Source organism: Bos mutus, chromosome 19 (genome assembly GCF_027580195.1).
Source record: "Bos mutus isolate GX-2022 chromosome 19, NWIPB_WYAK_1.1, whole genome shotgun sequence".
In the NCBI taxonomy this organism is placed as follows: domain Eukaryota; kingdom Metazoa; phylum Chordata; class Mammalia; order Artiodactyla; family Bovidae; genus Bos; species Bos mutus.
In genome coordinates this window covers 20136654-20148930 of record NC_091635.1, presented here as the reverse complement: position 1 = coordinate 20148930, position 12277 = coordinate 20136654, and the positions used below count along the sequence as shown (strand labels likewise).

The window sequence follows — 12277 nt, the reverse complement described above, 5'->3', positions numbered from 1 at the left end:
CTCTCCTGATTTACCCCACCACCACCCACCAGGCTGGAAGCAATCTCACTCCTGCTTCATAAAGCACTTGTGTTTGATGGCTATGATTCAGCAAATCTTATACTTTGCTTTCTATTACTTATTCATTTGATTTATCTCTTTGACCATGTTTTAATCGCTTTTATATCTCCTTAGATGCTCAATAAGAATTTGAACGAATCAGAGGAAAAAACAGTTTTGTACATCAACAAACACTATCAGGTTAGTGAAAAGACAACTCACAGAATGAGAGAAAATATTTGTACATCATATATATGAATATTCAGAATACATTAAGAACTCTTACTCAACAATAAAAAGACAACCCAGCTTTAAAAAAAAAAAATGGGCAAAGGATCTGAATAAACAGTTCTCTAAAGAAAATATACAAATGACCAACACGCACATAAAGAGATATTCATCACTGGTCACTAAGGAAATTAAAATTAAAACCACAATGAGATACCACTTCACATGCACTAGGATAGCTATTTAAAACACTGAAGGAGAGAGAGGGAAACCCTCCCTCAGACACTGCTAGTGGAATTTAAAATGGCACATCAACTAAAGTTAAAAATATGGAAAGTTCAACACTCTTCTTTAAGGAGACAAACATTCCGAGAACGTACTAAGCAGTAAAATCAAACACTTACTTGTTTTTTTTTCAGTTTAAGGATCTGCTGCTCTACTTTCGCAATTTCTCGATCTACACGATCCATACTCTGTATTAACTCTTCCTTTGAAAGTTTTGAAGGTGAAGCATTTTGATCATCCCCACATGGTTGCCCAGAGATTGGAGAGGAAGGAGCTTCATGTTTGACTCCAAATGCTGGGTCCTTTAAAGAAGAAAATCAAGAACAAATGGTTTCTCACTAAAGATCAATGTCAGTATCAAGAGTCTCTTAACGGGGACTTCCCTGGTGGTCCAGTGGCTACGACTCTGGCTCTCAATGCAGGGGGCCCGGGTTCAATCTCTGGTCGGGGAACTAGATCCCACATGCCACAACTAGAAGATCTCACGTGCTGCCACTAAGACCCAGTGCAGGCAAACAAATACATAAAACAAATAAAAATATTTTTAAAAAAGCACAATGGGTTCATTAAAAAAAGATTCTCTTAACTGAAAAAAAGTGCATTTTAAAACCTAGCAAAGCCATGTGTGCTCCCTTTCTACACAGTAGCCTATGGCAGCAATTTTCTCCCTTCTTCCCAGCCACCCTCCCTCTCTCTCACACACACACACTCACACACCACCAATGTTCACAGTTCAGACAAATCACTGAAGATCCTAAAAGCTATACGGATTGAGGTGTTTAAGTGGCCAACCAGCCTTTACTACAATACTGAGTGAGACATACAGAGAATTTCTGCAGAAATAATGATGCAATCACAACAAAGGAAGATGCCAATTCCTCAGCCATTTTGTTGTAATGTCACTCCAAAACGTCTGAACACACGCACTCTGTGTGCCCACCCAACTTAACAGCTACAAATGGCCATTCCTATCAAAAGGTTTCAGGCTTTCCAAGGGCTAATACTGATGTACAGAAGTCTGGGGAATGACCTAGAACTTTTGTTGCTTTGATCACCCTCAATAAAGAGCAACTAAGCCTGCCCGTCTCACAGAACACGTAACATCTCTCCAGCCAAATGCACCTCCTCACTCCAGCTCCATACTGAGCAGGGACTACAGTAGACTGAAGGCCTCCACCCAAAACCTACCACCCTGCCAATACACACATGCACACTCGCACAGCCTACTCATCCCCAGTACAAGGTGAAGATGTGAGCAATACTGCAAAGCATATGAATTTCAGATTAAGACAATGGTTCTCTTTAGGCTGTAAGAAGTCTAGAATAAGCACAGTTCATAAGACCAGAGGGCCCTCAATGTATTAAACAACAACTAAGTAACTGTGAGAAATCAATAGCTCTAACCAAGAATGCACTTAAATATATCCAGATAGTTGTTCCAAAACACCATGGAACAGAGATTAACTAAAACATAACATGTATATTCCTGAAAAATCTGATATTCTGTAACATAATATAGCTAAATTAAGGCTTCTGGGGAAAATGGAATTATAGTTATTAAAACCTGTAAACTTTGCAAGCAGAGCATTAACAAAAGAGCAATTCTAATAAAATAATACTGTCAAAGCTCCAATACCATTTGCATTCAGACTACAGTCAATCCTTTGATAGCTGTAAACCCTGTAGTTTATGCCTCCTCTGTTAATCCTTCAGGTCATTTGCTTCCAGTTCAAAATAGCACACTTCATCATAATGTTAATAAAAATCAGATTTGCAGTATAAAGACTTTGCTGTTGTTTAGTCACTAAGTCATAGCTGACGCTTTGTGACCCCATGGACTGTAGCCCACCAGGCTCCTCTGTCCATGGGATTCTCCAGGCAAGAATACTGGAGTAGGTTGCCATTTCCTTCTCCAAGAGATGTTCCTGACCCAGGGATCAAACTCATGTCTCCTGAACTGGCAGGCAGATTAACCTTTAAAAACATAAAAGGACAGGAAAAAAGGTCTCACAGTTTCTTTTCAACATTCCAATCTTCATTAATTAGTTTAACACTGACAAGCAGAGCAGTTCTTGAATTCACTAAGCTAGCTACTACCTGCACTAAATGAAAACCACTGATAGATGCAGACTTTTCAAATCTTTTAAGGTCTTCATCTATCTAGAAGGCTAATTCCTAATTATGAAATCTTGATCTTGAGAGCTCTAAAACATTCATGTCCAACAATCATTCACCATGGATTTCCATGTTACATTAACATCATTCTCTTACATATGCATATGAGATCATTTGTGTTGCAAACACATGTAATACCAAAACAGATTACATTTCGACTCAGAAGATTTTGAAAATCCTCCTCAGGTGATCTGTCTGACCTATGCCCTAACAACTACTATTACAGATCAATATTTCCCACTGACTTCATCTCTAGTTAAATATTTAACAAAAAACAAATTCCTGTTTACAGTGCCTATCATCTGACAGGCACTAGGCAGAAAGGTAAACAAAACAGGCTTGCCATCAAGGAGTTTCTAATTTTGTTCTGGGACATTCTGTTAGCTATTTGAGGGGGGGAAGTTAAATTTCTATCCCACATATCACAACGAAAGCCAAATAATATTTATATGAGATTTATTAACAAATCACAAGTAGCCTCAAACAAAAGGTATTCATATTATACTGAGTACAGGAAAGTCAACAGCAAAAGACATTAAAAAAAGATTGATGAATCAAAATAAAGAACAATTTTCTCTTTAACAAAATAGGAATAAATTTACAAGGCAAACGGGAAAAATAATTTGCACAACGTGAACTCTAACAACTCAACATAAAATAAAAAACGCATCAACAGAAAACTAGGCAACATACGAAAAGCAATTCATAAAACAGGAAAAAAGGAAAAACAAATAAAAAATGTTAAATTTTAATAACAAGCAAATAAATGCAAGTTAAAAATTTATCATACTAACAATGATCTTTTTAAAGACAGTAAATATGGGGTTTCAGTACAGACACACAGCTACTGGGTGCCCTTACATCATGCTGTCAGCAGCAAGAACTGGTTTTCCACCTTTTCAGGGCAAACTGGATACACCCAGGAATACTTTGAAATACACTAACAGGAATTTACCTTAAGGAAGTAAATAAGAATGTAAACCAAAAAAATGAACCTAGGGAATCCCCTGGTGGCCCAGTGGCTAGGCCTCCACACTTTCTCTGCTGAGGGTACAGGTTTGATTTCTTGGTTGGGGAACTAAGATACCACAAGCTGCACACAAAAAAGAAACGAACAAAATCAAGCTAAGAAAAATATGTCATTATTCTAATGAACAAGCAGGTAACCTACATATGTGACAAGTAAGTTATTTTATATCCATATATGGAGTATGACTGAAAATACAACTGTAAACTTGAGGACACAAAATGAACGCAGAACGTATTTAAGCAAAAATAAAGTCATACACAAAGCACAAAATAAGCACAATAAAATATGCACAATTATTAACGACAAACTGGTGAGACAAACTTTTTCCTTCAAGCTTATCCAATTTCATTCTTCTATAAGTGAAGAAAAAAAACAACAAATGCTAACCCTTTCAAAATCCCAACTTCTAAAATAAAAGGAAAGTCATGACTTACACCTTAGGCGGGAAAGAAACAGGACTAGGAATCACAGGTCATTAGTTTTCATTTCAACTCAGGAAACACTACCTAGGTCACTTAGTTTTTCTTAACATCTGTCTCTCTACTATAAAATGGAAATTAGCTATACTCTTGTCTAAAACAAATGGATGAAGTTTTAAGCTCTCTGCCAAAAAAAAATCTATAGCTATAAATTACATTTGTGTTCATTTATTCAGCCTTGCAAGAAGACCTTTATTCACTTCTTTCTTTCCTTCTTTGTTAAATGCTGCAAACATTCCTTATAAACCCACATGACTATAATACAGACATGGTGAAGTGGGTCCCAATATTCCTAGAAGCTTAGTTCATTTCTAGCTCATCACAAAGAGCTTTACCCACCCAACTTACTATTTTTAAAATTTCAAATTTACATAAGAGTTGAGAGACTAGTATAATGGATTCAATTACCCTTCATCTAGCTTCACTAATTGTAACATTTTGCTGTATTTGCTTGATCTCTCTGTATACATATACATATACCTACCTTTTTTCCCCAGTTGATCTATTTGAGAATAAAGTGCAAACATATTTATTGTTTTTTTTTTTAATTTAAATCACTATTCGCTCCATAAAAACTCAAAGAAAATGTGTGGGTATTCAGTTATCTGATATCAGGGTGGAAAGGGCCACTAGCCCTAAAGGTAAACAAACATTTTTGGAAAGAGATTTAAGAACAAAAAAGCAAAGATAAAGAGATATTAATATATGATAGTAAAAGGGTTAATACTTTCTGTTAAAAAAGCATTTTAATGAATTAGGTTATTCTTTCTAAAACAAATATTTATTCTGTACCTACTAAGTGCCAGGTAATTCCTGATCTGAAGATCTAATGACAAGCAAGATAGTTAAATACAATAAAATGAAAAGTATAATACAGAAACATGCACGTCACCAAAGAAAGGCAAGTAACAATAAACAAAAAAGGAAAAGAGGAATGATCTTAATAGAACATGCTCATAAACCCACAACACATATTGTTTGAAATATCCTGAGATCACTGGAAGGACTGATGTTGAAGCTGAAACTCCAATACTTTGGCCACCAGATGCGAAGAGCTGACTCATTTGAAAAGAGCCTGATGCTGGGAAAGATTGAGGGCAGGAGGAGAAGGGGACAACAGAGGATAAGATGGTTGGATGGCATCACCGACTCAATAGACATGGGTCTGGGTGGACTCCGGGAGTTGGTGTGGGACAGGGAGGCCTGGCGTGCTGCAGTTCATGGGGTCACAAAGAGTCGGACACGACTGAGTGACTGAACTGAACTGATTGCTGTTGTTTAGCCACTCAGTCATGTCCAACTCTTTTGCAACCCCATGAACTATAGCCCACCAGGATCCTCTGCCCATAGCATTTCCCAGGCAAGAATCCTGGAGTGGGTTGCCATTTCCTTTTCCAGGGGATCTTTTCCCAACCCAGAGATCGAACTGGCATCTCCTGAATTAGAAGGATTCTTTACCACTGAGCTACTGTCTGGAAGCCCGTCATGAGATTATAGCTCATATTAAAAGTAGTTATTGCTAAGAGAATAAAAATTTTTCTTTACAAAAATTATAAGCATACTTAAACCTTACCTAAAACATGTCTTCTCCCATGTAGTAAGTTAATAAACTGCAACTGAATTTAAGGGGATTATTTAAAATTCAATTTAAAAGAACTGTGACAGTCTTGAGTAGCTCTGACTACATTTTACAGCCCAGCAAGCTGGTACAAAATGCTTGAGAGTCATTCAATAGCAATTTTTCTTTACAGCAGTCCTCAGATTGTTTCTCATTTACCAAAGAGTTAAAAGTACTGACTTTAAAGTCTGGAGTATTAAGTTTGTGGCTTTTTAGTTTTGTTTAAACAAAATTTTTACTTTCCCACAGCACTAACCTTTGGTGAATGGAATAACTGGTTTTTCTTTTAGGCACTGTGCCTGAATATGGCTAAATACACATTTCAGACCGACAACTCCACAGGGTAAGAGAACAAATATTTACCTTCTTAGCATCTGCAGAAGACCTCAACCCTTCTGGCAATGTGTGCACTAAAGGTAAGACCGCAGCGCTGACCCGCTGGAAATGGGAATCAGAAAGCTGCTCCAAACGCGGTCTCTTGGAGTCCAGTGAATCATGATCCCCTGGGGAAGGGCCTGGGTGAAACTGCTCATATCCAGTTCTCCTTTCTTGAGGCCTAACACACACAGAGAAAAGAATCACTCAAAAATGTTTAAGTAATGTACAACTTCCTGCTAATACCCCTGGTTGAACTTTGAAATGAATGAGCAGTTACACTTACTTTCAAAATGAAACCACCCCCACCCCAGGAGAACACATACCTCACTATTCAGTCTTATTAAAGTTCTGATTCTAACAGAAAAGTTTCTTCTTTTCTACTAGAAAAGGGGAGGTAGGAGTAGAGGTGGTAAAGTAGCAAAAGATGCAATAGAAGATTCAACTTGCAGAAAATTTAAAAGGTGCTAAAGAATTCCATAAAATAATTATTTTTAAACCCATGCCATAACAACTGAAGTAATATAATCTAGACTAGAAGAGCCACCCTTTTCAATCAATAATAAAAGCAAGAAGGGAAAAAAAAAATCTTTCAGCAACTGCCACATGGAAAGATTAATGCCTTGAGTTGTGAGGTATTATCAAGACTTGAAAACAAGTGTCTTGAGTGGGAATACAATACTGCTTTGAACATGTAATTCTAACCCCAAAACATGCTTTCTGTCTAATTTCCCCAAGTACCTAAGTATCTTGAACGTCAGGAATCTGGTTTCAATTTCCTTACACGATATACTGTACAGAGTATTTACAAAGTATTTCCAGACGCGATATTTTACTTGTGGCCAAGGTTTAAATGAACATCTCACAAAACAACTTTCCATTTTGAAGTTAATCATGGGGTTTTGTTTTTAGTATAGGTGATAAAACAAACCCTGAGGTTGATAATTTCATTATACTTCAAAAATCTGAAATCTCATTCAAGACATAAGATCCCATTGTCTCCTTAAAATTCACAATATCACAAAAAATACTGCAATAGAAAGTTTCAGGAATAAGACAAGGAAGACAGTTTTAGCCACTTGTATTCAATATCATATTGGGAGTTCTTATCAGAATATTAGGCAAGAAAAATAAAGAAGCATCCAAATTGAAAAGGAAGAAGTCAAGTATTTCTATTCACAAATGATATGATCTCATATGTGGAAAACTCTCAAGAAACCACAAAAAATGTTAGAGCTAATAAATGAATAGGGTGAAATTATGAGATTAAAAAAAATCTACATGTAAAAATCAGCTGTATTTCTATACATTGACAATGAATAATCTGGAAATGAAATTAAGAAACAATTCCACGCCCCCCCCCAAAAAAATTCCATTTATAATAGCATCCAAAAGAATAAAACAGGAGTGAATTACACCACGGAGGCCCAAGACTTACACACTGAAAAATCACAAAACACTGCTGAAAGAAATTAAGGAAAATTTAAATAGTAAGACATCCCATTTTCATGCACTGAAAGACAATATTGTTAAGGTAACAATACTACACAAAGCTAAGTACACATTCAACATAATCTCCAGCAAAATCCCAACAGTTTTTTTGAGACATTAAAAAAAAAAAATCATAAAATTCATGGAGATGGGAATTCCCTAGTGGTCCAGTCGTTGACTCAGTGTTTTCACTGTCATGGGCCCGGGTTGGATCCCTGGTCAGGGAACTAAGATTCCACAAGACAGCTGGCTCAGAAAAAAAAAATTCATGTGGAATCTCAAGGGATTGAAAACAGCCAAAACTGTAGAAAAAATATAAAGTTGGAGAACTCACACTTTGCAATTTCAAAATTCACTACAAATATACAATAATCAAGAGCACGGTACAGCCAGAAGGGCAGACCTACAGACCAACAGAATACAACTAAGAACCTAGAAATAAACTCTCACATCTCAGTCAGCCTCACCAAGGCTGTCGAGACCCTCCCACAGGGCAAGGACAATCTCTGCAACAAAAAGTGCTGGAGAACGGAATTTCCACACGCACAACAATGAAGTTGGACTCACAATGGATTAAAAATCTAAAACTTAAAAACTCCTAGAAACAAAATATAGGGAAAATCTCCTGACCTTGGACTTAGTAGTGAATTCCTGGATATCACACCAAAGGTAAGGCAACAAAAGAAAAATGTAGACAATTGGACTTCATCAAAATAAAAAATTTTAGTACATCAAAGAACACTATCATGAGAATGAAAAGACAAACTACAGAATGGGAGGAGATATTTGAAAATCATGCATTTGATAAGGCTGCAGTATCCTGTCTGATGTCCACATTCCTTCTCCCCAGCTCGCTCTCTGACACATTCTCTCTGCTTCAGTCTATGCACCTCAAATCCACCCTCTACAGAGCAGCCAGGGGCAATCAGATAAAGGCCATGCTCCTGGATGCAGCACTGAAAACCAGGGCTGCTACTGGCCTACTTGGAGATTTTGTGTGGAACTTCTATAAGCAAATGCAACCCTCTGGGGCCCCTAGCTGCATCCCCCCAACTGGGCACCGCTGTTCAGGACACAATCCACAAAAGCTAACTTCCAAGGATCACATTTTACCTCCAGCCACTCTGCCTGGGAGACTGACCAAAGCCAGTGGGTGAGGTGTACCCACAGCTGGAGAACTCCAGGGAGACAGGGCACAGGACAATAAGAAAAACAGTATTGAAAGCTCTCACTCCATCAAGAAATCAAACTATTCCCCATTTCAGCTTGCCAATTCTTTTTACAACAAAACTACTCATGCATAAATAAATACATAATTTACCATTTAAAATTTCAGAAAAAAATTTAAATGAACTATGAAAATCTTGGTGAAAACAAATACAATTTTTTGGGAGTTAAGCATGAAACACGCATCTTTAACAAAGTACTTACCTTTTAAAAACTAATACTGTATGATGGCGTGGCCACTTTGTACACAGTCTGGTAGTTTCCCAAATGGCAAACAAAAGGGGCCAGCACCTAATCCAGCAGTCCCACTCCTAGTATGTGACCAAGAAAAGGGGCATATGGAACTTCCCAGGTGGTGCTAGTGGTAAAGAACCTGCCTGCCACCGCAGGAGATGACGGAGACAGGGGTTTGATCCCTGGGTGGGGAAAATCCCCTATGCACCCCAGGATTCTTGCCTGGAGAATCCCATGGACAGAGAAGGCTGGTGGGCTACAGTCCATGGGGTCACAAAGAGTCAGACACAACTGAAGCATGCCCGTGGAATATAAAGGGGTATATGCTGCTGCTGCTGCTAAGTCGCTTCAGTCATGTCCGACTCTGTGCGACCCCATAGACGGCAGCCCACCAGGCTCCCCCGTCCCTGGGATTCTCCAGCCAAGAACACTGGAGTGGGTTGCCATTTCCTTCTCCAATGCATGAAAGTGAAAAGTGAAAGCGAAGTCGCTCAGTCGTGTCCGACTCCTAGCGACCCCATGGACTACCAGGCTCCTCTGTCCATGGGATTTTCCAGTCAAGAGTACTGGAGTGGGGTGCCATTGCCTTCTCCAAAGGGGTATATAGACAGCCACAGAAAAATCTGTGCTTGGATGTTCACAGTAATATTATTCACAACAGTCACAAAGTGCAAACAACTCAAATAGCTATCAACTGATGAACAGAAAAATAAAATGTAGTACTTCCAAACCAACCAAAAAAAAAAAAAACCACCAGATTTCACACTAAAATACCTCTGCAGACTCTTAAATTTAAAATTTTCTACATTTTACTGACTTTCATCATCTATTAGTACCATCTTTAAATAGCTTTAAAGCAAATTTATCAAATGGATTTTTTATTGTAATAAACCTTCACTTAGGGGTAATACAAAGTTCATAGTTATTTAAAATAATGGCCCATGAAGATCAATCAGAATTATAATTTATTGTGTTTATTCCCAGCTGAGGGAGACTCTTGTCCAAAACAAAATTAATTTCACTTAAATTTTAAAATGTATGAGTTGACCTCTGTGAATTTCTGATTCTCTGAAATTCTCTTTTACAGTATCAGAGAAATCTGATTCTCTGATTCTCTTTTATAGTATCTGAAACTACCTCAGTTGTTCTGTACCTACTTAATTAAACATCCAAATACTTTAGATGTTGTGTGTTAGTCGCTCAGTCATGTTCGACTCTTTGTAACCCCACAGACTGTAGCCCACCAGGTTTCTCTGTCCATGGAATTCTCCAGGCAAGAATACTGGAGTGGACTGCGACTCCCTTCTGGGCTAATTTTTCCAGTGAAATCTAGAAAACATGATGAATGATATTCACACAGAAATAACTCTTTTTGTGAGTGCTGTGTTTATAAAATAATAAACATTTGCTAACAAAAAAATTCCAGGAATATATTAACAGAACTAAGTAGCAAATCACCCCAAATCCCACCACATAGCAACAGCTGTAATCAGGGGTGAGTTTCATTACCAGACATCCTTTATTTCTACATACAGATGTATGGACATACAGGTAAAAATAAAACAGAAGAATCACATAGAGTGTTTTTTAAATACAGAATATTTGGTTTATTTTTATACAGATACATATATGAGAAAAAATAAAATAAGGCTTAAAAATGGAAGGAATTACTACATTCCAGTTAAATATTCCTTTACTGCAAGAAATCAGTTCCTTAAAAATTCTTTCTACAGGGTGAAAGTGAAAAGGGTAAGGAAAATAATTATGAAAAGCACTGAGAAGCATTTTTTTTAACCCGTTTTCTTTTTTAGAAGTCATCAAATCACTCCAGGCACACTTTTCAAACACATATCTTTAAACATTCTCCCAATACTTATCGTATCTCTGATTTGGGGCACTTATATTATTTTACTTTGTCAAGATTTAGTACTAACATCCGCTAAGGAACCATGATTCCATGATTCCTGGAGATGTCTCATATGGAACCTCCACTTGAATGGGTTTATGGCTACTGTAATCCTTTGATCATGGCTTCCATTCCTTATTCAACTGGATTCCATCTCTGTGAAATTCTTCAAGAAGCTTTAAATACTCAGTGTTTTCATGTCTAAAAATGTCTGCCTATTGCTTTTAAACATGTCTGATATAATATTTTTGGATCTCAATTTCTTCTCCTCAGAACTCTGTAGCTATTACTCTGTCAGATTCTTTTCTCTTATTGAGGACTTGTTCTGCTTGCTGGATTCCTGATTATTTTACTTATCCTTAAACTTTAATAATAATTCAACCAGGATCTGTCTCAGTATTGACCATCCTGTGTAAATTTTTCCTGGAGCAAGGTATGTCCTATTAACCTACAGATTTCTTCCCTCATGTTAAAGGGGAAAAAAGGTGTTTTGTTTTTTTTTTTTAATTATGAATATCATTTTCTTTCCCTTACTAGGTCCTCCACCTAGGAAACATATGTGCTTATAACATGTTGGATGATTTTAATTTGCCCTCCGTATTTATCCACCTCTTTCTAATTGCTTTGATCTCTCTGTCCTTTTCTTCTGCCTTTACTGTGATCATCTCAAGACCTTTCTTCCAGAACAAAGGTCTGACTTTCAGCCACATCTATCTTATCCCTTGTTCCTTCTCACTTTATACACAGAATTTAAAATGTGGCCCTGGGGGCAAAGGAATGTCCAGTCTCGCTTTATCTGATACGGTTGTCTTATTTTTTTAAATACTTCATTATTAATTTTAAGTTCTTAAGTGCACAGCATTCATGGGGCATGTTCTTTGTTTTTTGTCTTCTTACACACAATGGTTTTTGTTTTGGAACAGTGCACAGCTTGAGTCTTCCTTTCCAGGAGTATGCTTTCCTGGTTCATGGCATCCTTTACCCTCCTGCTCAGGTAGACTATGAGCAGCCTTACACAGATTCTCTCTGTGGTATAGAATGGGGGTGGGGGGTGGGGGTGCGGTTTCCTTGCTCATCTCCACCTTGCCTGGTATGCGTTTATCTACAGATGGAGGACTGGATATGGCTTTCTATATAATTCTCTACAGCCTAAGGAAACAAGAGAAATGGGGCGAGTCAGGGGAAAACTC

The 12277-nt window shown here is 37.5% G+C and overlaps 1 protein-coding gene across 1 annotated transcript in view; it reads right to left on the bottom strand.

Annotated features, from left to right (window-relative positions):
* Positions 1–12277, bottom strand: part of NCOR1 (nuclear receptor corepressor 1) — a 114667-nt gene that overhangs the window by 81987 nt on the left and 20403 nt on the right. Inside the window, 2 exon segments of the mRNA XM_070389549.1 lie at positions 672–854; positions 6218–6410. Coding sequence (XP_070245650.1) covers positions 672–854; positions 6218–6410 — 376 coding nt within the window.